At 42.7% G+C, this 27,519-nt stretch overlaps 1 protein-coding gene across 50 annotated transcripts in view; it reads left to right on the top strand.

Annotated features, from left to right (window-relative positions):
- PTPRA (protein tyrosine phosphatase receptor type A) overlaps nucleotides 1-27,519 on the top strand; it is a 165,582-nt gene that overhangs the window by 117,635 nt on the left and 20,428 nt on the right. For all 50 annotated transcript variants that reach the window (XM_065522879.2, XM_015457844.4, XM_074004915.1 and 47 more), the window contains 3 exons: nucleotides 16,544-16,634; nucleotides 19,482-19,558; nucleotides 26,325-26,361. In XM_065522879.2, coding sequence (XP_065378951.1) covers nucleotides 16,544-16,634; nucleotides 19,482-19,558; nucleotides 26,325-26,361 — 205 coding nt within the window. The remainder of the gene's footprint in view (nucleotides 1-16,543; nucleotides 16,635-19,481; nucleotides 19,559-26,324; nucleotides 26,362-27,519) is intronic.

The raw sequence follows: 27,519 nt of genomic DNA, 5'->3' as shown, positions 1-27,519 counted from the left end.
CTCCTAATCTACCCATCCATTCATTCATCATCACATCTCTTACTTCTTTTGTTTAATAAATACATAGCAAGCATCTAATATGTGTCAGGTAGTATTCTAGTTGCCAGTGATATGATGAGGAGCAGAAACAGGTCCAGTCCCTACTCTCAATTAACTCACTGTCCAGGAGGGAAACCCCACAAACAAGAACAAAACTAACTAAGTTCAAGCAGCAGTGCAGCACGTGAAGGACTGGTGCGTATTTGTAGGCATCCATATTAAGAGGTTGCCTTTTTGAGTCTAGAGCAGGGGTGTCAGTGTTTAAAGTAGACAGTAGGATAGGTCAGTGTGGGAAATGGGAACCATGGGAGACTACAGAGCACAGTTCTCATCTTGAGTATTTAGATTAGTATTTATAATTCCCACAAGGAAGCAGAATACGTTTGTAAACTACCAGTTGGTGATCCTAGCCTACCAGTTCTGATCCTAGATCAGAAGAGCTTCTGGCTGGCACGGTGACTCAACGCCTGTAGTCCCAGCACTTTGGGAGGCCGAGGTGGGCGGATCACGAGGTCGAGAGATCGAGACCATCCTGGCCAACTTGGTGAAACCCTGTCTCTACTAAAAATACAAAAATTAGCTGGGCATGGTGGCATGCACCTGTAGTCCCAGCTACTCAGGAGGCTGAGGCAGGAGAATCGCTTGAACCCGGGAGGCGGAAGTTGCAGTGAGCCAAGGTCGCACCACTGCACTCTGGCCTGGCGACACAGCAAGACTCCGTCTCAGAAAAACAAAAGAAGAGCTTCCTCGAATAAATGATATTTTAATTGATACCTAATCATAGGCAAGGGTGGCGGGGAAAGGGCAGTGGGGAACCTTCTGGGCACTGGAAATAGCAGGAGCAAATTGTCAGGAGTGAGTGTGCTGAGGGAGGGCACATCCAGAACACAACAGGGCTGTGTGCGGCTGAAGAGCCGAGCTTCAAAGGAGGATAAGAGGTGAAACTGTGAAAGATGGCTGGCCAGACCACAGACCTTGCAGATAGTCATGAGAGAATTGGCAAGCCATAGAGCAGCCAGATTTACATCTTGAAAAAATGACTCAGCCGGGCACAGTGGCTCACATCTGTAATCCTTAGCACTTTGGGAGGCCAAGGCGGGCGAATCACAAGGTCAGGAGATCAAGACCATCCTGGCTAACACGGTGAAACCCCATTTCTACTAAAAATACAAAAAATTAACTGGGCGTGGTGGCGGGTGCCTGTAGTCCTAGCTACTCAGGAGGCTGAGGCAGGAGAATGGCGTGAACTCGGGAGGCGAAGCTTGCAGTGAGCTGAGATCGTGCCACTATACTCCAGCCTGGGCGACAGAGTGAGACTTTGTCTCAAAAAAAAAAAAAATTTACTCTGGCTTCTGTAAGGAGAATAGCCCATGGGCAGACCAGAATAGTTGCGGGGAATACAGTTAGGGGTTACAGGTGTTAATATCAGAAGTGCTAATAGATTGACCTAAAGTGGTCATGACTAGGAAGTGGGAGATGGATTTAAGGACACAGAGGAGCAGTTCCGGAGTTGGTAAATACATCAGCTGGGGCATTGCTAAACCGTCAGTTTCCTTCATACCTTTCCACTAAGCCATGTGTCAGCTTTGCCTTATAGGCTGACTCTTTTTTTATCAGTGGGAAAAATTTTCCCAAAAGCTTCTGGAGACTTCTCTTGTCACATGTTCCTTCTTAAACCTGTCATGAGCAAGGGAGAAAATAAGATTACTGTGGCTGACTGAGACTAGTCTAGATTATTCCTGGGTCAAGGCCAGGCACGCTGGCTCACATCTATAATCCCAACACTTTGAGAGACTGAGGCAGGCAGATTGCCTTGAGCACAGGAGTTTGAAACCAGCCTGGGCAACACGGTGAAACCCCATCTCTACAACAATGACAACAACAAAAATACAAAAATTAGCTGAGCATAGTGGCACATGCCTACAGTCTTAGCTACATGGGAGATGAGGTGGGAGTATCTCTTGAGCCCAGGGGGTGGAGGTTGCAGTTAGTCAGATTCACTCCACTGCACCCCAGCCTGGACAACAGAGCCAGACCCTGTCTTAAAAAAAAATATTTTTTTAGATACTCATGTGGGATATGGATGGATAACCTCACAGAATAGGAGGTCTGGTAAAGGAGGAATGGTTATTGGGTCAACAAGTCACTATTCATATCTGCTCCACAATAGAAGGGCTTAAGGGGAGTGGTGGGTGATGTCAGATTTGCATTTTGAGAAAATCACTGACTACAATATAGAGAATAGATAAAAGGGAGAGGCAAGAGTTGAAGTGGGAGACCATTTACCAAGCAAGAGTTAACAGAATAGCTTGGACCTTTTTGGGGGGCTATTGGAAAAATAGCACCATTTAATGTTCATTATTGATTGATAAGATTTACCACATCCTGCCAGGCACAGTAGCTCATACCTGTAATCCCAGCACTTTGGGAGGCCAAGGCGGGCAGATCACCTGAAGCCAGGAGTTCAAGACCAGCCTGGCTAACATGGCGCAATCCCATCTCTACTAAAAAGACAAAAATTAGCCAGGTGTGGTGGCACGCACCTGTAATCCCAGCTGCTTGGAAGGCTGAGGCAGGAGAATTGCTTGAACCCAGGAGGCGGAGGTTGCAGTGAGCACCATTGCACACCAGCCTGGGTGACAAGAGTGAAACTCCATCTCAAAAAAAAAAAAAAAAATTACTACATCTCACAAGACAGCCCTCCAGCCTCAGTACCATAGCTGGATCTGTGCTAGGCATTATACTGTTTTGTAATCTATAATACCACCTGCCTCTGGGTGATGAGGTATGTGATCCCATTACTATACTTTTTTCTGTCAAATTAGTTCTTTTCTTTTTCCATAACATTAAATTTACGTAAGCATGAAACAAATTATTTGTTTGGAGGTAATATTCCCTGAGACCCCATGATAAGGTATTTCAGTAAATCCCTGGATGGTGATGGTATTCCTGGAGGCATGATAGGTAAATTCAGATAGATATTGTGGTGAGAGCCATTTGCTGTGCTACCATGGCAACTGTGTTCACGAGCTCATTGGGCCAGCACTAGGGTAGTGAGGGAAAGGCCTGACCTTCATCACCTGGGTTTCTAGCAATGAGTGCCATCTGGTGAGCATTCACATGGAACATAAATATTTCCTTTCTTGTTCTAGTTATTTACTACCCAGCGATTGGTTTAGATCCTGACCTCCAGTGAGATAAGTAGTGTGATAATTTGCTTGAAGTTCACTTCATTAGGAGGATTTCGTTTTTATACACATTGAAAGCCATCACTTAAGTAATATACCCCATAGCAGTCTACTTCCAGCATGGGCCAGCATGTCTCACCAAGCAATTTATATACCAGGCCAGACTTTTTCTTCTTCAGTTAACTGTTGATGTCAATAGGAAGTCAGTAGTATCTATTGCAGCAGTGGTTTGTGTGGTAGGCATTTTATAGCAATCACTTCCAGCTGATAATGGGATTCTGCTGGGCATGTTCAAATCTATGGCTGATTGGATCACATAATACCTAGTTTATGAGACCGGCCTGGTGGCTCACGCCTGTAATCCCTTTAATTTGGGAGGCTGAGGTCAGAAGTTCAAGACCAGCCTGGCCAACATGGTGAAACCCCTGTCTCTACTAAAAATACAAAAATTAGCCAGGCGTGGTGGCAAACGCCTGTAATCGCAGCTACTTGGGAGGTTGGGGCAGGAGAATCACTTGAACCCAGGAGACAGAGGTTGCAGTGAGCTGAGACCACGCCATTGCACTCTAGCCTGAGTGACAAGAGCAAAACTCTGCCTCAAAAAAAAAAAAACCTAGTTTATGATGGGGAGTTCAAGTCATTTGGATACCTGTATCTGTGATCAGGCTTATAGTTTCTACCTTAGAGCCCAGTACTAGGCTAGGAGCATGGTCTTGCCAATAGGATCATGGTCTTATTTCCGTATTTTAGGGTTTTTCATTATGATTCTTCTGTTTACCTTACTACAAACACTTTAGAACTCCATACAGTCTACCAGAGCTTATTTCTCTGTGGCCTGGATCAGCAGGAGTACCTTCTCTTTTCAGATCACTCAATAAATTGGTCAGAGGCTGGGCACAGTGGCTCATGCCTTTAATCCTAGCACTTTGGGAGATGAGGCAGGCAGGTCACTTTGAGTCCAGGAGCTCAAGACCAGCCTGGGCAACATGGCAAAAGCCTGCCTCTTCAAAAAATTAGCTGGGCGTGGTGGTGTGCATCCATAGTTCCAGCTACCTGGGAGGCTGAGGTGGGAGTATTGCTTGAGCCTAGGAGTTTGAGGCTGCAGTGAGCTGTGATTGCACCACTGCACTGCAGCCTGTGTGACAGAGCGAGACCTTGTCTCTAGGTAGGTAGGTAGGTAGGTAGGTAGGTAGGTGGGTAGATTGATTAGATGGATTAGATGGATTAAATTGAGAGATCAGAGTTGAATGCAAGCATAACATATTTGCTGTCTCCAAAACTTAAAATGGCCCAGCAAGCATTGCTCCTCTTCGTTAGCAGGAGAGGCGTGATGGGGCAAGGGGCAGCAAGTTGTCCTTTATGTTGGAGGAGATACCCTGACGTGCTGCAGGCCTTTTACCTTCAGAAAATTTGGCTGAGGTGGCAGGCCACTGTATTTTTCTGTCTAACATATACATCTAAGATACATAACTTCCCGCTCTTCCATGTCTCACATTGAAGTCGTTAGCATAGTTGTCAAGGTAATGTCCTGTGAAACAGACGAAATCTCAGTGAACCAGATCACAAGACAGAAAGGTCAAGATGATTTATCACTGAGGCTGCTCTTGCCATGAGCAAGAAAAACTGCTTCAAGTAGTCCACACAACTTAAAAAGAACATACACTTACCCCTAGCGGTAGTATAGGTACCAGGAGTTATATGTTAATCTGCAGGAAGTAGAGTACGTCTGGAAAAGTAACTGCAAATCTGAAAAGTCTTCTGTAGCACTTAAGGTCCTGCGGTTTACATGGAGACTTTGCCTTTTGGTAAAGAGATCACTGCTCTGGAAGCCTACATTTGCTCTTTCTGTGATAGTTCTTATCCAGTGGGCTAGGGAATCTGTGTGTCTTTGGGCATCACCTAATGGCCAATGTTATTGAAAATCAAGGTGGCAGAGAGGGAGATCTAGCCAACTTCACGGAGCCAGGAGCAACTAGTTTCTTTCCCTCCCTTTTGGAGGCCCTGACAGACAGACAGATAGATAAGATAGATTAGATAGATAATAGGTCCTAATGTGAAGCCACCTCGGGCCAAAACTCCTTCCATCACCTGGCCTGCAAAGGCTCCGTTCTAATCAGCATATCTTAGCAATGTTCTGAGTTCCTAGGAATTAGTTACCTCAAGGCCAGAACCTAGCAGACCCCAAAAGATGCATTTCCCTTTGCCTAGTAAAGTTACCATGGTAAATATCTGCAGATTATTAGGAAAGGATGAGGAGGGAGGTTTATAATATATGTGTGTTAATACAGTGTGGCCGGGTTCCTCCTTACAGATGCCTGTCCTCCCTGTTATTGAAGGGTTCTGGGTCTGAAATGACCCAGGCCTACGAGTTGGATGAGGGGGCCCTCTCTCTAGCATGGTAGTCTAGTAGGCTGCCTAAACTGACCTGGAAAGTTACTTTCCATTTCCATTACCCGGAGCTTCACAATGAATTATTCACAGCCATAAATCATGGTCTCCAACAGTCTTTCTAGCCCACGTAGATCAAGAATCCCATTTAGAAGCAGTCCCTTCCACTAGCATCTCACTCTGCTGAGGACAGCCAGGAAAGTACTTCTGAAAGATTCCAGTGCTTTCTTCACCAGTGTACAGCCTCAGCAAGGCATGTGTTATGGATCCCATCAAGGGCATACTGAAGGTGTCAGTAGAAAGCTGAGCCTTTAGAGTCCATATGCCACTCTGGTCTCCTCTACTTTGTGCCAAGGATTTTCTGGCTTTTCGTTATCACCTCACTAAATCTAGCATTCAGTCCAGGTTTCCACTGGCCAGCCTAGCTCAACATTAAAACCATGGCGTTACCTGAGCTGTTACACTACCTGCAGAAGTTCTTTTGACCATACCATAATCAGAAATTTGGTTTTATCCAGGCCGGGCACAATGGCTCATGCCTTAATCCCAGAACTTTGAAAGGCCGAGGCAGGCAGATCACTTGAGGTCAGGAGTTTGAGACCATCCTGACCAACATGCTGAAACCCCGTCTCTACTAAAAATACAAAAATTAGCCTGGCATGGTGGCGAGTGCCAGTAATCCCAGCTACTCGGGAGGCTGAGGCAGGAGAATGGCGTGAACCCGGGAGGTGGAGGTTGCAGTGAGCCAAGATTGCACCATTGCTCTCCAGCCTGGGGGACAGAATGAGACTCCATCTCAAAAAAGAAAAGAAATTTGGCTTTAACCGAAAGTCATACTCTTCCCTTCTTTGTTATAACGTCTCCAAAATCTATATCAACAATTGTTCCTATCATTTTTAATGATCCAGCTCAATGAATTCCTATAGTTTCTTCTGGGTATTTGTTAGCTCTTTATTTTTTTTTTCCTCCTGTAGAGACGGGAGTCTTGCTGTATTGCCCAGGCTGGTCTTGAACTCCTGATCCCAAACAATCCTCCCGCCTTGGTCTCCCAAAGTGCTGGGATTACAGGCATGAGCTACTGTGCCTGGCCAGCATTTTACTTTTCTGCTTATTTATGTATTTTACCCTCAGGTCATGTTATGGTTGCATTCTGGTAATGTGTGAGCAATGCAGGCTGGGTTGTGGGGCAGTTTTCATCATGACAGCAAGATGCAGTAGAGAGCATAATAGAGATTTTTCGAAATTAGCTTTCTTCAGGTCCTCTCTTTTATAGTCATTTCTGTTGTCTCACTTAAAGCCTTATCTTTCTCATGAGCAACCCAGGAAAGATGTAAATTCTGTGGCATTAAAATTCAGCAACTAGCAAAATTTGGAAATCTTAACATTTCATTTAGCAAAATACATGCATAGTAATGTAAAGGCCTTGAGTCTTGGGTTTTCATTTCGAGGTGAGCATTTGATATTGGAGCTGGGATGTTTCTTGTTTTGTTCTCTAATATTGTCAAAAGTAATCCTACTCCTTGGTTTCAACATTTCCCCTCTCCTTTTAGTTGGGACACCCCTACTCCTTTACCACCAGCTTGAACACATCACAGGTAATTGCAGGCAATAACTAAAATAGTAGTTCTGCAGCTGTGAACTATGAGCAGCTTGCTCTTTCCCATCCTGGCAATTGGTTGACAGTTTCTTTCCTTCCGTCTGAACCCAGTAACATCACCCACATTTCCCCCAGCAGTCTCTCAACTACAACCCCACTCTGATAGTAATTGCTAAATCAGTTAAGCTCCCTAGTTAAAAGCAAGAGAAGTCAACTCAACTAAATTAAGCAAAAAACAAACAGAACTGTTGATTTGGGAAGACACTGGCAGAGCTGGCAGAATCAGAAGATAAGTTGGAGTACCAAGCCTCAGGTAGAGCCCGACCCTACCGTGGTGGCTTTGGGGCCCTTCTAGGAAAGCCCCTGCTTCTTCCTAGTTTTTAGAATCCTGGGAGAGAATCTGATTGGCCCAGTATGAGTCAGGTATGACTATGCTTGGATCAGTCAGCCCTGGGAGGGAAGAGGAGAAGTAGCACATAGGGCAAACAAACCAATTTGTGTCTACTGTCATAGAATAATATTTTTAATAACCATCAGATGGGGAAGGCCTTTCTAAGCTACTTACAGTAAGATTTAGATGCCAGAATGGAAAAGTTTGAAAGATAGTAAATATATTAAAATTTGAAACATCTTTGTGACAAATGATGCCATAAAAAAGTGGCCAACTGGGAGAATCTGTTTGCCATAGGTAGACAAAGAATGCTCCAGAATATACAAACCTGTGAGTAAAAGGTAAACAATCCAGTCAAGAAATTGGCAATTTACAGAAGAAATACAAATGGTCTGTAAAGATATGAAAAGAAGATCTACTATATCTGGTAATCAGGGAAATACTCATTAAAGCTAACCATTATTTTGGACCTATCAGATTTGAAAATGTAAAAAGATTTATATCAATTGTGGACAAAAGTATGGGGCTGCAGAGACTTACACACAGGTGAGGGAGTTCAAATTGGTATTGCATTGGAGGGATGATTTTGGCAGTACCAATCAGTATCTTAATGTTTGAGTTGTCTGACCAAGCTTCTGAGATTCTTAAAAACCCTTATTGTACAAATATATATTTGTACGAGGATGTTTATGACAGCATTATTTATGATAGCAAAGAAGATAAAGCAAGTATCTGTCAAATAGAATGGCCAGATGATTTCTTATATCCATTATGATATTCTATACTATCATTAAAATAAATGTGTTCACATAGATCTCTAAGTCATATTGTTATGTGAGAAAACGTGGGATAATTTCGTTTTTGTTTTCAAAAATATGTATATCTGTGTGTGTTTGGGTATGTTAATGCTTTTTTTTTTTTTTAAGTCTGAAAGACTACAAATTGTCAACAGTGGCTGCCTACAAAGAGGCTGGAAGAGAGGAGAGACATAATAGGGAACTTTGTTTTCTACTAAATTATTTGACTTAAAACAAGCATTTTCTTTTTATAATATTTTTAAAGCAGATTTTTTAAAATATGGGAAATAAATATAATGGACTTAGTTTGCTTCGATGGATATATAACATCTAGAATAAAGAAGCTGCTATGCCTAGTTTGAACTGTGTCAAGGGTCTTGTGGTCAGGTCGCTGTAAAAAGGGATATCACCAAATGGGATGTTGTTCTGGAGAGAAACTCGACCATGGGGGGTGAAAACTAAAGGAACAACACACATAGGACATGACAGCTGTTTTCAGATATGTGACAGGCTAAAAGGAGACTGTAGCACTTCTGTGAATGCCCACCTGCTTAGAAGTTCTAGGCTGTGGCTTTCATCCTAATTACAAGCTGGAGCTTTTTTATTCACCAGCATTTGTCTTTCTAGGAATCTTTGAATTTATTTAAAAGAAATACTTTGAAAAACCACTCAGAAGCCCCCATTTTCAGGGAAAATTGAGATCCTTAAGGCGTTATCAAGGTTTAAAAAGAAACAAAAAGATAAAATTGGGTTAGCTCCTGGGTGGGTGCAGTTGTTCATGCCTGTAATCTCCTAGCACTTTGGGAAGCCAATGCGAGAAGATTGATTGAGGCCAGGAGTTTAAGACCAGCCTAGGCAATGTAGCAAGACCTTATCTCTACAAAAACATTTTTTTAATTAGCCAGGCATGATGGCACATGCCTATAGTTCTAGCTGCTCAGGGGGCTGAGGTGGGAGAATCATTTGAGCCCAACACTTGCAGCCCAGAGTTTGGAGGCTACAGTGTGAGCTATAGTGCTCACTCTATAGATCTACAGGAGCTACAGTGAGCTACAGTGATCACAGCACTGCACTCCAGCCTCCTGGCTATCAGAGTGAGACTCTGTCTCAAAAGATTAAAAAAAAAAAAAAAAAAAGGCGTAGCTCCTGAGAGGAATGGGATATGGGATAGGAGAGAAAGAAAAGAGGGAAAGAGGTGAAGCCAGTGACATAGTCAGAATCTGTGCAATGTGAGATGTGACCTTCCTCAGGACCCCACATCTCTTAGATTGCCAGATGAAGAAGGCATGTGTGTGTCATCTAGTGATGGGACGGAGTGTGGCATCTGAGTTAAGATGGGTGAAATCGCCTCTACATTGATGAGTTGTCCCAAAATAAGTGAATCAGAGCCAAAGTCCTGTAGGAATTAGCAGGAACTGTGACAAGGGCTTTGGAATTCCACTGTCCAGAGAGTTGGGAGGTTGGGCTTTGCAAGGGGCAGAGAAGATGCCAGCTGACATCTGGGTTTTACATTGCTTACTATAAGGGAAATGCAGAAGAAATTGTGTATCTGGGTATTGGGTTGTTTTAAACAGAACTGTTCCAAGACCTACCTTGGAAGGTAGTAAATTTCCTGTCACTGCAGTGTTCAGGCACTGGTGACTGTTGAGTGAGAGTATTAAAAAGAGATTCAAACTTAAAAATGAATGAGATTCAGACCTGTACTGGAGATCTAGGCAAGAAAAGAAAGGTATAAGGATTGCAAAGGAAGGGACAAAATATAAATTTTTCACAGACCAAATATTGTCTTCAGAAAAACCCACAGATTCATCATATTATAGAATTAATAAGTTATTTTTGCAAGGTTGCTAGATACAGAAGCAGCATAAAAATTTAATGCATTTCTATACATAGGCCACAAACAAAAAACCTGATAATACCTTTTAAAAGGTGCCAATTACAATAGCATCCAAATGTAAAGTACCCAGGAATGGGTTTAACAATTTAGAGAAAATTGTTAAAATGTTTGAAGACATTAAAGGAAAATAGCTTAAATTAGTGAAGAGATAGGATCAATGGATTAGGAGGCTAAACTTTGTAAAGACGTCAATTCTCCCCCAATATATATAGATTCAATGCAATTCCAATAAAAATCCCAACAGGTTTTTTGTGGAACTTGACAAGCTGATTCTAAAATTTATATGGAGGAGAAAAGATTCAAGAATAGCCAAGACATTCCTGAAGAAGAAGAACAAGGTGAGGAGACCTGCCTTACCAGATACAAAGAGATTATAAAATTTTAGTAATTAAGACAGTTCTGTATTGGCACTGGGATAGACAGATCGACCAATGGAATGAAATAAAGAGCCCAGAAGCAGATCCATGTGTAAGTGGAAACCTATTTATGACAGAAATGCTCTTGCAGTTTGGGTGGGGAAAGATGGTCTTCACAATAAGTAGTGCCTGGGACCATTGGTAACCCTGTGGGAATAAATGAAATTGAATGCTTGTCACATACCAAACACAAAAACCAATTCCAGTTGCTATAAACACTGAAATTTAAAGGACAAAAATGATAAAATGTAGAGATCATAATGTAGTAAAATATACTTCTGATCTCACAATAGGAAAGCATTTTTTAAGACTTAAAGTGTATAAAAGGGAAGATTGATGAATTTACATGAAAATGCAAAACCTCTGGTCGTAAATAGATACCATAAAGAAAATGAAAGGGAAGGCCACAACCTTGGTAAAAGATAACACAGGTAACTGATAAAGGAAAAGTATCCAGAATACATAAAGAACTCCTACAAATTGTTAAGAAAATAAGTAGGCTGGGAGCAGTGGTTCATGCCTGTAATCCCAGCGCTTTGGAAGGCTGAGGTAGGTGGATCACAAGGTCAGGAGTTCGAGACCAGCCCAGCCAACATGGTGAAACCCTGTCTCTACAAAAAATACAAAAAAAAATTAGCCAGGTGTGGTGGCCGGCACCTGTAATCACAGCTACTGGGGAGGCTGAGGAAGGAGAATTGCTTGAACACAAGGAGGCAGAGGCTGCAGTGAGCCGAGATCACACCACTGCACTCCAGCCTTGGTGACAGAAAAGACTCCATTTGGAAAATAATAATAATCCAGTAGGACAACGGGGAAAACACTTAACTAGGTACTTCACGGAAGAGGAAACTGTTTTGACCAGTATGCAGTGGAAAGATGATCAACCTCATTAATAATCAGAGAAATGTAAATCAGAACTACATTTAATACAAAGTCTGACAGTAGCAAATGTTGATAAGGATACAGAACTGGAACATGTACATTGCTGGTGGGAGTATAAATTAGTACAACTACTTTGAAAAACAATTTGGCTTTATCTGGTAAGGTTAAAGATTCCTATACCTGAAATTCTTGCACATATGCACAAGAAAGATATGCTCCTTTCTTAAAGCTCTTGCCTTGTCTCAAAGCAGGACCATTAACTGTAAACAACCCAAATATTCATCAGTAGTAGAATGGATAAGTAAATTTGACATGGTCTCAAATGGAGCACTACAAAGTAGCAGAAGTAAGCAAACATCCAGGATGAATCTTAGGAACGTAATGTTGAGCCAAAAAAAAAGCAACCACCACTTAATCATGATTCCATTTTCCTCAAAAACTAGACTAGCAATAATAATATATTGTTTTGGATGCAAAAAATACGAAATACAAATAAAGTGATGTAATGATAAATATAAAAGTTCAGATTTACCAGTGAGAGGGAAAGGAAGAGGATATAAGAAGAGGAGCCCGAAGAGAACTTCTAAGTTAAATTATGTGATGGATACTTTTTAAAAAATAACAAGTTTGAAAAAAAATTTTTTTTAACTGACATGTCTTTAAAAAAAGGCTAATGAGTACTTAGCCATGGTTCCAATTAAGGCTTGAGCAAGAGATGAAACAATCTTCGATGCCACCTAGTGTTTCTAGAGAGTTTAACATTTTATAGGCGTCTGCTCTAGCTGCTCCTTCCTAGCTCTGTGAGCTAAGTGTTTCAGAGTAGAAACCAACCCAGCACTTTGGGAGGCCGAGACGGGCGGATCACGAGGTCAGGAGATCGAGACCATCCTGGCTGACACGGTGAAACCCCGTCTCTACTAAAAAATACAAAAACTTAGCCGGGCGAGGTGGCGGGCGCCTGTAGTCCCAGCTACTCGGGAGGCTGAGGCAGGAGAATGGCGTAAACCCGGGAGGCGGAGCTTGCAGTGAGCTGAGATCTAGCCACTACACTCCAGCCTGGGCGACAGAGCAAGACTCCGTCTCAAAAAAAAAAAAAAAAAAAAAGAAACCAAAAGGAGTAGGATTCACCTTGTTTTCATCATTCCGAACCTTTGCATCTAGCGCTGTGTTCTCCAGGGCAAGCCCTTTCTTCTCTCTTGTTAAACAGTAGCTCCTGTTTCTTCCTGACTCTTTTTAGGAGACTTAGTCCACCTGAGACCTAGTTTTTCTTTATCATGACTGGAGGAGCTAGGGATGCTGATAGGGCTGTGAGATGTAGTCTTTGTTACTCCTGATATTTTTGTATTGAAGACTGTTTTCAAGAGTCTTGCTGTCCCTACTTCTGTTCTACATTTTAGAGAAGAGATGTGCAGGAAAAGTAGTTCCTCTGGATTAGCCATCAGGGCTTAAAAAACTGACATCTCATCCTGCCCTGTACTTGGGTGGAAACCTGTGGAAATCTATGTGAAGAAAGAGAATGCAAACTGTGGGTGAATTGGGAAATTCTGATCTAAAATAATGGTCTCTACTGCATGTGTAAGAGTCCAGCCCAGGAAACTCTTTTCTTCCTTTTATGTATTCATAGCATAGGGTCAGGGGTAATTGCCTCTGTTAGTAAAATAACATGCAGAACCTCCAGCGTTTTAATTCTGAAAGGAAATCTCTTGAGTAGGTAAGGGCAGATGGATTATGAGGTCCCAATTTTCCTGTCTTTGGGTCTTTTACTTTAATTTATCCTATCACTGTCATGCTGGTTTCCAGTAAATATATTTGCTCCTTTCTTAAAGCTCTTGCTTCCCAGCCTGGGCAACATAGCAAGATCCACCTCTACAAAAATAAAAACTAAAAAATTAGCCAGGCATGGTGGTGCTATGCCTGTAGTCCCAGTTACTCAGGAGGCTGAGGTAGTAGGATACCACCAGCCCGAGAGTTCAAGGCTGCAGTGAGCTATGATGGTGCCACTGCACTCCAGCCTGGGCGACAGAGTGAGACCCTGTCTCCAAAAAAAAATCAAAAAAACTCTTGCTTCTATCTGACAAAAATTGGTTCCCTTTGGGCTGGCATTTCCTTTATTCAATCTTTTTATTATTATTATTATTATTATTATCATCATCAAAGATAGAAACCTTCATTATTCATTTCTGCCTCTTGCTCTTCCCAGTCCACTTTGCCTTCATTCCATCTCCGAATGTAGTAAATTTTTTTTTTTTTTTTTTGCAATGGAGTTTTGCTCTTTCTGCCCAGGCTGGAGTGCAATGGCGCAGTCTTGGCTCACTGCAACCTCCACCTCCCAGGTTCAAGCGATTCTCCTACCTCAGCCTCCCAAGTAGCTGGGGTTACAGGCATGTGCCACCACACCCAGCTAATTTTTTGTATTTTTAGTAGAGATGGGGTTTCGCCATGTTGGTTGGCTGGTCTCGAATACCAGACCTCAGGTGATCCACCCACCTCGGCCTCCCAAAGTGCTGGGATTACAGGCGTGAGCCACCGCACCTGGCCCAAATGTAGTAATTCTAATTACAGAATATGTCTCAAATGCATCCATTTCCATGTATCATCATTTTTCCATGCTTCAGTTCTTCTCTGTAGTCCATTTTTGCATGTAATAACAAGTAATTCTTTAACATGGAAAATGGATCACACTTTAAAAACCTTCAATGATTTCCTCATGCACTTAGCATAAAATTTGAACTCCCTATTAAGGACCTACCTGGAAATGGATGATCTGACTGCCAGGCTCATCTCTTCCTACTTCCTCCTGCCATCCCCACCAGCTTCACCTTGTGCGTGACACCTGCACTGATTTTCAGTTCCTCATACAACCAAGCCTTCTCCCACCTCCGGGTTACCACAGATGCTGTTCTCTGTGCTTGGAATACTATTTTCTACACTCATCCTTCCTCAGAGAGACCCACCTTGTAATCCAAATTTGGCGCTTGATACTTCATCTCTAGTAGCAGTCTATTTTTGATTGCATTCATGGTGGTGTATAATTATATATGTATTTGTTTTATTTGTTTAATGTCTGCTTTTCACCCACAAGTTTATATTGTCCTTGAGGGCAAGAACTGCACTTATATTTGATTCCCCACTCTTTGCTCTGTACGTAGCCCAGTGCCTGGTAGGTACAAAATATATATTTGTTGAAAGAATGAATGAAAAGTAATGCATGAATTGTTCCTCTACTGCTGAATACTATGGTTGTTCTCAGTTTTGGGTCATTCTAAATAATGATGAAGTAAATAATTAGGACATAAAGATTTTTATTTCCTTAGGGTATGTTCTCAGAAATGAAATTGCTGGGTCAAAAAGTATTTTCAAAAAGTTTTCTTAAGGCTCATAAAATGTATTTCCAAGTCACTTGCTCGGAATTAGGGTTGGAATTTTAAACTGCCTCCCTTTTTGCTTTCTTACTTGTTTTTATAGTGTCAGAGTCTCACTGTATGTGTCACTCAGGCTGGACTGCAGTGGTGTGATCATGGCCTTGAACTCCTGGGCTGAAGTGTTCCTCCCAGTAGTTAGGACTACAGCCTCCTGAGTAGTTGGGACTACAGGCATGCACCACCATACCTGGCTAATTTTTTTTTTTTTAATGTAGAGATGAGATCTTGCTGTGTTGCCCAGGCTGGTCTCAAACTTCTGGCCTCAAGTAGTCTTCCCACCTCTACCTCCCAAAGTGCTGGGATTACAGGTGTGAGCTACCACGCCCAGCTCCTTTTTTCATCCTTAATTTTATATATGAAACATACAAGAGGAGAACAGATCAAATAATAAAATTTAGCTTCCCACTCTCATAAAACTGATTTATTTGAATACTTATTCTTTGCCACACGTGAGATTATCTCTTTGTGTGGCAGATATTGTTGTTCCAATTTTATGTATTTATTTATTATTTATTTTTGAGACGGAGTCTCGCTCTGTCGCCTAGACTGGAGTGCAGTGGTGTGATCTCGGCTCACTGCAACCTCCACCTCCCGGATTCAAGCGATTTCCTGCCTCAGCCTCCTGAGTAGCTGGGGTTACAGGTGTGCACCACCATGCCCAGCTAATTGTTGTCTTTTTAGTAGAGACAGGGTTTCTCCTTGTTAGCCAGGCTGGTCTTGAACTCCTGACCTCAGGTGATCCACCCTCCTCAGCCTCCCAAAGTGCTGGGATTACAGGCATTAGCCACTTCACCCAGCCCCAATTTTACAGATGAGGAAACTGGACCTAGAAAACAGATGTGCTCAAGTTCATAGAAACCCACACTATCTCATGTCAAATCATTGTGATAACCTCCCTGCACTAACTAATTTACATTTGCTCCAAAACTGCTGCAAATTTAATGTCACCTCACCCAAATATTCTGCTTCTTAACTGCTGCATCCATATGAATGCACTCCCACTCACCCACCAGTCCTTGCTTCCTTGCCACATGATGCTAGAGGCTGGGGTACCATGCCCCCTTAGATCCCTAGAAAGATATTAAATCAGCTGGCCATCCAGAACCCTCCTGTATGGTTCACTCTGAGATGCATGTCATCTTTGTGTGGTGGTAATTAACATGAGGATAAATGGCCCATTCCTTCAGTTATGTCCCCATTCCCATTTACAAGGGTAGGCCATTTTGGCCTAACATCATAACGACAGGCTCCTAACCACGTAGTAATCATGTAAAGAGCATGCTATACTTACATAACAGAAAGGGCATTCTGCCCCCCGAAGATTCTTGTGTTGTTGAACTCTAAGGAGCTTATGGCTGTTTAGGGGGAGAGGTGCATTCTCTATGTTAGGCTGCATAACCTGGGCCCATGTTTTTCCCCCCAGGAAAAAGGTAGAATGTGCTTCTGGGTCAGGGTTTGGTGCAGCAGTTTGCATGTTTGATGTTTATCCCTGCTAATAATTCCTCTAATTTCTCTTAACCTTTCAGGCTCTCCCTGCATGTCCTATCCAGGCCACCTGTGAGGCTGCTTCCAAGGAGGAAAACAAGGAAAAAAATCGATATGTAAACATCTTGCCTTGTGAGTGCCTTTAGTGTTTCTTGGGATGTAACCTGAAATTACATCTCTAGAGGGATTTTCTGAAGATGGAAAGAATCTTCCAGTTGGGCACAGCAGGGTGGATAACAAGAGTGGGTTCATGGCAGGACTCAGTTGCTCATACCTGTAATCCCAGAACTTTGGAAGGCCAAGGTGGGAGAATCACTTGAGCCCAGGAGTTTGAAACTAGCCTGGACAATATAGTGAGACCTCATCTCTACAAAAACCTTAAAAAATTAGCCAGGCATGGTGTCGTGTGTCTGTCATTCCAGCTACTCAGGAGGCTAAGGTAGGAGGATCGCTTGAGCCCAGGGAGGCGGAGGTTGCAGTGACTCAAGATCGTGTCACTGCACTCTAGCCTGGGTGACAGGGCAAGACCCTGTCTCAAAAAAATAAAGTAAAATAAATAAAATAAGTAATAATAAATTAATTAATTAAAATAAATAAATAGAGTAGGTGGAAGACTTTGGTCTGAAAGAGTCTTTATTGATCCCACATACTCAGAGTCGGTTAGGATGATCCAGGAGGATTTTTGTGTCAGGCCTCAAGTTTCTAGGAGGTTCTGGAGAGCCAGCTTCACTAGGATCAGGCAGGAAGCAGCGGGTGATAGTGGTGGTAGAGATGGTTTTTTGTGGTATTCTTTGAAAGAAATTCTAGGCCGGGCGCGGTGGCTCAAGCCTGTAATCCCAGCACTTTGGGAGGCCGAGACGGGCGGATCATGAGTTCAGGAGATCGAGACCATCCTGGCTAACACGGTGAAACCCCATCTCTACTAAAATACAAAAAAAATTAGCCGGGCGAGGTGGCGGGCACCTGTACTCCCAGCTACTCGGGAGGCTGAGGCAGGAGAATGGCGTGAACCCAGGAGGCGGGGCTTGCAGTGAGCTGAGATCCGGCCACTGCACTCCAGCCTGGGCAACAGAGCCAGACTCTGTCTCAAAAAAAAAAAAAAAAAAAAAAGAAATTCTAATGCAGAGTTCTCTGTATAAACCTTTCCCAGAGTTAGCCATTGCTAATCAGTTGATCCATAAGTCAACAGACATTTTTCTAGGCCTTTGGTATCCAGAATGAGATATGCATAATTTAATGAAATATGAGAGGAAGATGTTTGAACCTCACTTGATTTTTATATTTGCTTTTCAAAAAAAAAAGTTTCCTAATCCTCAGAACCTGTGAATGTTTTATTTTTTTACTTTTTATAGAGATGGTCTTGCTGTGTTGCCTTGGCTGGTCTGAAACTCCTGGCCTCAAACAGTCCTCCTGCTTCAGTCTCCCAAAGCGTTGGGATTACAAGCATGAGCCAGTGAGCCCAGCCAGTATATTTGCTTTTTAAAAATTCATCCGGCCGGGTGTGGTGACTCATGCCTGTAATCCCAGCACTTTGAGAGGCCGAGACGGGCGGATCACAAGATCAGGAGATCGAGACCATCCTGGCTAACACGGTGAAACCCCGTCTCTACTAAAAAATACAAAAAACTAGCCGGGCGAGGTGGCGGGTGCCTGTAGTCCCAGCTACTCAGGAGGCTGAGGCAGGAGAATGGCGTGAATCCGGGAGGCGGAGCTTGGAGTGAACTGAGATCCGGCCACTGCACTCCAGCCTGGGCAACAGCGAGACTCCATCTCAAAAAAAAAATAAAATAATAAAATAATAAAATAAAATAAAAATAAAAATTCATCCTTTTAAATTTTTTATTTCATTTATTTTTTTAGAGACAGGGCCACCCAAGCTGGGATGCAATGATGTGTCGTAGATACGTATCCTCGAATTCCTGGGCTCAAGTAATCCTCCAGCCACAGCCTGCTGAGTAACTAGAACTACAGGTTCATGCCACCATGCCTGGCTAATTTTTTTTTTTAGACATGGTCTTGCTGTGTTGCCCAGCCTGGTCTCAAACTCTTGGTGTCAAGCAATCCTCCCACTTTTGACCTCTCGAAGAATGGGGATTACATGCATGAGCCACGACACCCAGACCCTAAAAATTTTATATTTCAGGGTACATAATACATTAGCATATGTGCATAATTTGTCAATAAATGAGCATATATTAGAGATGCCTGTTTACATTTTTATAAGTGAAGTATGGAACCAAAAAATTAGGACCACTACACTATGCATTTACAGATACTTTTGTCTTTTTCTTTTTTCTTTCTCACTCTGTCACCCAGGCTGGAGTGCAGTGGCATGATCTCAGCTCACTGCAGGCTCCACCTCTTGGGTTCAAGCCATTTTCCTGCCTCAGCCTCCCAAGTAGCTGCGACTACCTACAGGCACATGCCAGACACCACACCCAGCTAATTTTGTATTTTTAGTAGAGACAGAGTTTCACCATGTTGGCCAGGCTGGTCTGGAACTCCTGACCTCAAGTGATCCACCTGCCTCTGCCTCTCAAAGTGCTGGAGTTATGGGCGTGACCCACTGTGCTCGGCCTTGTCTTCTTATTTATGTGCATATGTTGGAGGAGGGGGATGTGTGTATGTGTGTGGGTGTGGGTATGTGTGTATATAATACATATTTTTTAATATGATTAGTATACTGTACACATTTCTCTCTTTTAACAGTATATATTGTCAGTTCATCTGTCAAGAAACTTTCCTTTTTCTCAGCTACTTAGTATTCCACATTGTAGATGTATCTTAATTTATTTAACTAGTCCCCTAATGATAGTTAAGGTATTCCCAATTTTTTGCGGTGTTATATTGTTGGAGTGGCATCTTTATACAAGTATGAGTCAGTGCACATAGGCACAGATGTCTCAACTGTCCTGGTTGCATCAGGTTCTGTGAGAAATAAATTTTGATTTTACTGAAATATTGTGGTTTGTTTCCTAGATGACCACTCTAGAGTCCACCTGACACCAGTCGAAGGGGTTCCAGATTCTGATTACATCAATGCTTCATTCATCAACGTAAGGAGCGGGTGCTTTCCCCCTCACTTCCCTGCCTGACCATTGCCACCATCTCTTGGCTCCTCCACAGCTGTGTGTTAGAAGAAATATTTGTCGTTTCATGTTTTCTGTGACAAACCTGGTTTTTTTAAGTGACTGAATTTTTTTTTTATGGTCAGTCAAATAGTTTTAATCATTTTCTTAAATTTACCCTCTTGTCGTTCCCTAAGGTTTCCCATGTAGAAATCTGTATCTAAATATGTATTTTATGGTAAGAGTCAGTGAATCCTTTATTGAGCTGATTCTAATTACAAATAAAAGCAGGCCTTGCCCTCAACAGTAAAAATAAGGGAGAACAGGACAAGAATACCTGACATGACACCAGCTATGTTATGTATTATATATGTGTGTATATATATATATGACTATCTGGTTAGTCATATATGAACCAAGGCCTGAGGGAAGAGTTGCTACTAAGAGGAGGTTTTTAAAGATGATTTAGAGAATGTTTATAGAACATTCTGTGTGAGATATTTGAGGGTTTTGTTTGGTTGGTTTTGTCTTTGCCAGTAGCCTGAAAAAACACATAAAGAGATAAGAGTATGTTTTATAGGTTTTGGGGAAGGATCCTATAGAGACAGTGAATTTGAACAGGAAAAAGAGAGAGGGAAAGCTGGCAAAAGCAAGTCTGGCTCTTGATGCAAGATGCGTGAGAAGACTGGATAAAATTTCCGCTTGCATGTTTATAGCAACATTAGTCATAAAAGAAGGTGGAAGCACTCCAAGTGTCCATTGACAGATGAGTGAATAAATTAAATGTGGTACATGCATACAGTGGAATGTTATTCAGCCTTTAAAAGGAGGGAAATTGGCCGGGCGCGGTGGCTCAAGCCTGTAATCCCAGCACTTTGGGAGGCCGAGACGGGTGGATCACGAGGTCAGGAGATCGAGACTATCCTGGCTAACACGGTGAAACCCCGTCTCTACTAAAAAATACAAAAAACTAGCCGGGCGAGGTGGCGGGCGCCTGTAGTCGCAGCTACTCGGGAGGCTGAGGCAGGAGAATGGCGTGAACCCGGGAGGCGGAGCTTGCAGTGAGCTGAGATCCGGCCACTGCACTCCAGCCTGGGCGACAGAGCGAGACTCAAAAAAAATAAAAAATAAAAAAATAAAAATAAAAGGAGGGAAATTCTAATACATACTACAACATGGATGAACCTGGAAGACATCATGCTAAGTGAAATAAGCCAGTCACAAAAGGACGAATATTGTTTGATTGTACATATAGAATATAGACTATATATACATATGTAGAGCAGTCAAATTCATAGGGACAGAAAGTAGAATAGTGGTTGCTGGGGGAGGGAGGAATGAGGAGTGGGTACAGAGTTTCAGCTGGGGAAGATGAAAAAGTTCTGTAGATGGATGGTGGTGATGGTTGCACGACAGTGTGAATATACTTAATGCTACAGAACTGTACGCTTAAAATGGCTAAAATCGGCCGGGCATGGTGGCTCACACCTGTAATCCCAGCACTGTGGGAGGCCAAGGCAGGTGGATCACTTGAGGTCAGAAGTTTGAGGTCAACCTGGCCAAGATGGTGAAACCCCGTCTCTACTAAAAAAAATACATATATACAAAAATTAGGCATGGTGGCAGGCGCCTGTAATCCCAGCTACTAGGGAGGCCGGGGCAGAGAATTGCTTGAACCTGGAAGGCGGAGGTTGCAGTGAGCCCAGATGGCGCCACTGCACTCCAGCCTGGGCGACAGGGTGAGACTCTTTCTCAAAAAAAAAAAGAGTCAAAATGGCTAAAATTGTAAATTTTATGTTGTATTTTACCATAAGAAAAAAAAAAGAACACTGATGGAGAGATTAGTGTGAACATAAGAAGGGCTGTTTCTTCCTCTGAGAGTGTTAAAGGAGAGGACAGAATGGATAGAGATGACTTGTAGGTGTGGATAAAGCAAGCTGAGGCAACTCACCTATGTTTTCATGGTTGTCTACTGAACAAATGGGATGGGACTGTGACATGAGAGCAGCGAAAGTTTGGAACAGCTTCTAAGGTCCATGAGAAAAGGATACTGAAGAGAGAAAGTGAAGGGCATGTCTAGCTGCACTGAGGGCCTGCCTACCTACAATGGGATGTCATTGATGGGGGTTGGGGGGTGCTGAGTTGTATGATTTGTTTTTTCTTTTTTTTTTCTTCATCTGCACCCTGGGATTGGTGGTAAATGCAGAGAACATGTGGTACTCAGACAAAAGGGAAGGTCAGTTGCTGGTTCAAGTAGTCAACCAAGGGCTTCAGTTTCAGTAGAAAAGAAAAGCATCAGGAAGTTGTTAGGAATAAACTAATATTCTAGGAAAAACTGGTAGGATTGAGGAACTGGAGATCTTGAGAAAACGAAAGAACAGCATAAGAAAAGGAGAAAGATGAAAGAAAAAGAGGTTGTATCCAAAAAATAGGCTATTAGATGGACTTCAGAAATGGGGCAGTCCAGGCATTCTCACTGGAGTGAATTTGCTGAAGTTCCTGTATGTATGTTTAACGTTAATATTTACATGTTTGTGGTTTTAAGGAAAGGGACCCTGACTAGACAAATAATTGCTGCAGTCAATAAGGAAAATGGAGAAAGGCTATTAATCAGCAGGAATTCCTAGAACTTACTTCAAAGATCATGATGAAGAGATTAGGTGGAATAGGTTGACTTCAATGTTACGCAGAAGAGTAACGCAAGATCAGTTAGTGTGTCCAGCTGCAGGTAAGAGAATACTCAACTAAAAGTTGTCTAGATGGGAACATTGTTTTTTTTTTTTTTTTTTTTTTTTTTGGAGACAGTCTCACCCTGACACCAAGTCTGGATTGTAGCGGTGCGATCTTGGCTTACTATGACCTCTGCCTCCTGGGCTCAAGTGATTCTCATGCCTTAGCCTCCCGAGTAGCCGGGATTACAGACATGTGCCACCATGCTCAGCTAATTTTTTGTGTTTTTAGTAGAGACGGTGTTTTGCTACGTTGGCCAGGCTGGTCTTGAACTCTGGGCCTCAAGTGATCCACCTGCCTCTGCCTCCCAAAGTGCTGGGATTACAGATGTGAGCCACTGTGCCCAGCTGGGAACATATATTTGTCTCATAATATGAAAGCAAATGCAGACAAGTTCTTGAGTTGGCTGATTCCATAGGTCAGTGACATCCTTACAAACCCAGGTGCTTCCATCTTTCTACTTAGTTATGCTTAGCCCTGTCAACAGTCTCATGGTCACAAGATGGCTGCAGTAGTCCCAAGCATTATTTGTAAACACAGCATCCTGCACAGAAGAGGAACATACCTGCCTATGATTTTCTGTCTATTAGGGAGGAAGGCTTTTCACAGAATCCTCCCCACCACCCTGTCCTCAGGACCAGCAGGCCAGGATTGGATCACATGTTCACATCCCTCTCTAATCACTGGCTAGGACCTTGAGAATGATCATGATTTACCCCTCTGAGCCTGGGGAATGGGCACCTTTCAAGCCAGTGAAAGGTTAATGTTCAAACAAAATTGTGGCTCTGATGGCAAAGAATAAAGTGAGGAATGGCTTTGAGTTAGTAACCAGCAGCATCTGCCACCGTAACCAGTTTGGTCCCTTCCCACATTGAAGGTGAAAATTGACAAAAATTAATTGTATGTTAAGGCTGTTAAGCAGCTGAGATGGGGATCTCTTCATGGTAATAGCACAGTAGAAAGAAATAGGCTTATCCCTTGACCATGTTTAGTTAGAGCTTACACTAGGGCATCCCATAATGCCTTGATGGTTATTAGACAGTTATTAGTTATTAGTAGACAGAGTTTAGATGAAGAGGGCTAAATGGGGGACCTTATGAACTCAGTGAGGGAACAAAAGCAGGGAAAAACCTGTGGTTAACCATAAGTGGGGAGCAGAGATTACAGATTTGGATTTCACAGTTTATTAAACTCAGTCAACATTTTTTGAGCACCTGCTGTGTGCCAAGCACTGTGGGTAGGCTTAAAGGTTACACAGGTAAGATGTAATCCCTCATATACTACACAGGTAGTTAGGTCATTTCCTGTAATGTGCTATGTGTGCAAAGGAGGTATTGCCAGGTTCTGTGGAGTTCAGAGAAAAAACATTCAGCCCAACCTGGTAACCCAGTAGAGCTCATTATTGAAGAGTGAGTCAGAGTTCAGGAGAAGAAAGTTGGGCAGAAACTTCAAAGCAAAGGAGAAACATGAGCAAAGTCACAGAGACTAGAAATAGCAGTCTTAGGTCATAAGGTATAAGATGGGAAGTGGTGGGAGATGAGACTTGATCTTGAAAGGTAGTGGATGTCAAGTGTGTCCATTGGGGTTCTTACTTGCAGACTACAGAGTGTACCTTTCATCCACTCTTTTAAGCAGAAAGGGGTTTATTATAAGATACTAGGTATCTTACAAAACCTGTGGAAGGTCCAGTGAGCCAGGCTTAGATGCTGCTCAGCAAAGAGCAGAGCAGCTATAGATGTATGCAACATGTGACTGTCTTAGTGAAACCTCTGCACAGTGCTGCAGAAGAACCGGATGCTTCTACTACTATGCTTGCCCAAAGACCAGATTTCTAGCACAGTCATTATCTCATGTTGCTCATTTCTACCCCAAGTCTGTGTGGGAGCATCTGCTAGGAAGAAGCTAGATCTCGTGGATTGCTGAGCTGCTAGGGAGTCTGGGAAATTTAGCTGTAAGATAGTCAGGCTAGAAGGGAGCAGGAGTGGGTGCTAAGTGAGCCACCTTATAGTGTCTGCCAGTTTTCAGTACAGCTGAGGGGTTTTGATGAATTTATCTAGGCCATGGGGTACCATTGAAAAGTGTTCAAGGCAAGGAGTAGTGTGGCCACATTTACATATTGATCACTGCGGCTATCATGTACAACATGGATTTAGGAGAGACCAATTGGGGGCTATTGCAATAGCAGGTCACAAATGATGAGGATTGATGAGAAAGCGGCAATGAAGTGAAAACTACGTGGAGGTAGAATTTAGCAAGAATTGGTGGTTGATTTATATATGAGAGACTGGAGGGTGATTTATCCATGTAGATGTATCCAGCATACAGTTGGTCATATTGAAATGGAGCTCAGAGGAAATACTCTAGAGCTGTGGACTTGGAAGTCATTAAAGAAAGGAGTGGGGCAAGAAAAGAGACCTTGGACCCACAGCCCCTGCCAGGCACATTGAACCAGGTGCCCATGGGTGAGATGGAAGGAGACCAAGAGAAGAGAGCATCTGAGAAGGCAAAGAGTAAAGCATGGCTCAGGAAGGGTTTGGCAGCCAACAGTGTTATGTACAGATAGAGATCCAGTGGGAAAGAGGAACAAATTTTCTCTGGGCTTAGTGTGTAGGGCAGCATCCTTTGCTGAAGCAAATTCAGAGGCCGTTGTTACATCCTTTTTGTGGGCTGCTAGTTAACACTTATCAAACCCTTTTTTCCCCCTAACTTTATTGAGGTATAATATATAAAACATAAAATTCATCCATTTTAAGTGAGAATTCAGTGATTTTTGGTAAGTTTACCAAGTTATGCAGCCATCGCCATAAATGTTTTAGAACATTTTCTAACAACTTTATTGAGATATAATTCACATACCATATATCTCACCCAGAGTTTACAATTCAGTGTTTTTTTAGTATATTCACAGATAAATGCAGCCCATCACCAGTCAATTTCAGAACATTGTCATCCCCTCAAAAGAAGAACCTTGTACTCTAGCTGTTGTCCCCTTAGTTTTAGAGCACATTGCTCACCCCAAAAAGAACTTCAGTGTCTAAATACAATTAATCTCCATTCTCACCCCCCTGGCAACCACTTAACTTTTTGCATAGAGAACTAAGACCACACACACGGATCTTGAAGGGAACTAGGCACCATGGAGTAGTGGTGAAAGGCCGAGGAAAGTGGGGTTTGTAGTTTGGGAAACACATAGGTCAGCTGACCTAACACTGGTCACAGGAGGAGATGAAACAGGGACAGTGGCACAGTTGGCAGGTGGGCTTCCAGCCTAGAGCCTTAGGAGAAACCAGTTTCCTTACTCATTTTTAGATGTCTAAAAATATATAGGATTTTTTTTTTTTTGAGACGGAATTTCACTCTTGTTGCCCAGGCTGGAGTTCAATGGTGTGATCTCACTGCAACCTCTGCATCCGGGGTTCAAGCAATTCTCCTGCCTCAGCCTCCTGAGTAGCTGAGATTACAGGCATGCACCACCACGCCCTGCTAATTTTGTGTTTTTAGTAGAGATGGGGTTTCTCAAACTCCCAACTTCAGGTGATCTGCCACCTCGGCCTCCCAAAGTGTTGGGATTACAGGCATGAGCCACCACGCCCAGCCTAGAATATATAGGATCTTTAGACATGTTTCTTTTTACTGGTAGGAATGTAGCTACCACCTAGAGCCCACTGAGATTCAGCTTTCAGAATCTAGAGACATCTCAGGAGCCAGAGAGCCACATTTCATCTTTGCCTTGAACATAACATAAGATCAATAGCTTTGCCTCATTCTCATTACTCTGTATTAGTTAAGCAGTGCCGCCACATGTTATAATTCGATTTGAGAAGACTGCCTAGACTATTTGAGTTCTGTAAACTCTAATTCCTGGCTCCAAAGCTAATCCCTTGGGAATATCTAGACTTGGTTATCCTTGTTAAGTACCTGAACCTTTTCAGGTTTTGTTAACTGGTTCAAGTCAGACTGGAGAATTTCATTTCTATTCATTTTTGGTTTTCTCTTTCTTTTTCTTTCCTTCCCTGCACCCCAGGGCTACCAAGAAAAGAACAAATTCATTGCTGCACAAGGTAAAGTAATGACAACTTTTTACTCTTAGATTTAACCATGATCCCATAATGGGTTTGGGTTTTTACTCCCAAATGCTAAATGGATTAACCAGAATGCTGTAGCTTTTCTGTAATTTTTACCACCTGAAAGAATTGTAATCTGTCATACATGTTTACAACTAACAGCCTTCATCTTGATGACTTAGTATCCAGGAACCCATTAAAATAAGTCTTTTTGTATATGTGTATTAAAAAGACTGGAAAAGGCCGTATACACAAAACACAGTCTAGTGAGGCCCTCTGTCCTTGGTGCTAGTTAACCTTAGGTTCCAGCCAGGCTGCTCAGAGTTCGAATTAGGAATCAGTTTCCAGAGAGGATCAGCCACCTCACAGGGTCCAGGCTGGTTCTCCCCCAGCTCATGGGCCTAAGCCTCACCATTATTCAGATAGGTGGTCTAGGAACCCTCAGAGCAGGGACCCAGCACCATGTCCCTTATGTGTTCTACACACATCTCCAGGCCTGCTGTTCTAACAAGTGTCTTCACTCTTGGAACCCTAGAAAAAATATGTGGATGTTTGCAGCATTAAAAAGTAATTGAGGCCAGGCAAGGTGGCTCATGCCTGTAATCCTAACACTTTGGGAGGCCAAGATAGGAGGATCGTTTGAGCCCAGGAGTTCAAGATCAGCATGGGCAACATAGTGAAACCCCATCTCTACTAAAAATTGGCCAGGTGTTGTGATGCGCACCTGTGATCCCAGCTACTTGGGAGGCTGAGGCACAAGAATCACTTGAACCCGGGAGCCGGAGGTTGCAGTGAGCTGAGATTGCACTACTGCACTGCAGCCTGGGTGACAGAGCGAGACTTTGTCTCAAGAGAAAGAGTGATTAGGGACTACAAGATTTATAAAAACAAAGTTCTTCTCCCTTTTCTTTTCACTTTTTTAGTCTAATGCCCCTGGGGCAACCATTTTTACCTATTGGCTTCTTATGGTAGATGACATCATCTGATCCCCTTACAGAGCACCTCCCCCTCAGTCAAATAGACGTGTACCCACATATCCTCCCATTCTCCCATCCTCTCAAATCACAATTTGGGGTTAAGGTGATACTTATTATTATTATGAGTTTACAAATATTCATAGCCAAAACAGTATTATGTTATTTTTTGTATAGGTTT

The sequence above is a fragment of the Macaca fascicularis genome, chromosome 10 (assembly GCF_037993035.2).
Source record: "Macaca fascicularis isolate 582-1 chromosome 10, T2T-MFA8v1.1".
Taxonomy (NCBI): Eukaryota; Metazoa; Chordata; class Mammalia; order Primates; family Cercopithecidae; genus Macaca; species Macaca fascicularis.
The sequence above is the reverse complement of the archived record's forward strand: the minus strand, read 5'-3'. Positions and strand labels throughout refer to the sequence as shown.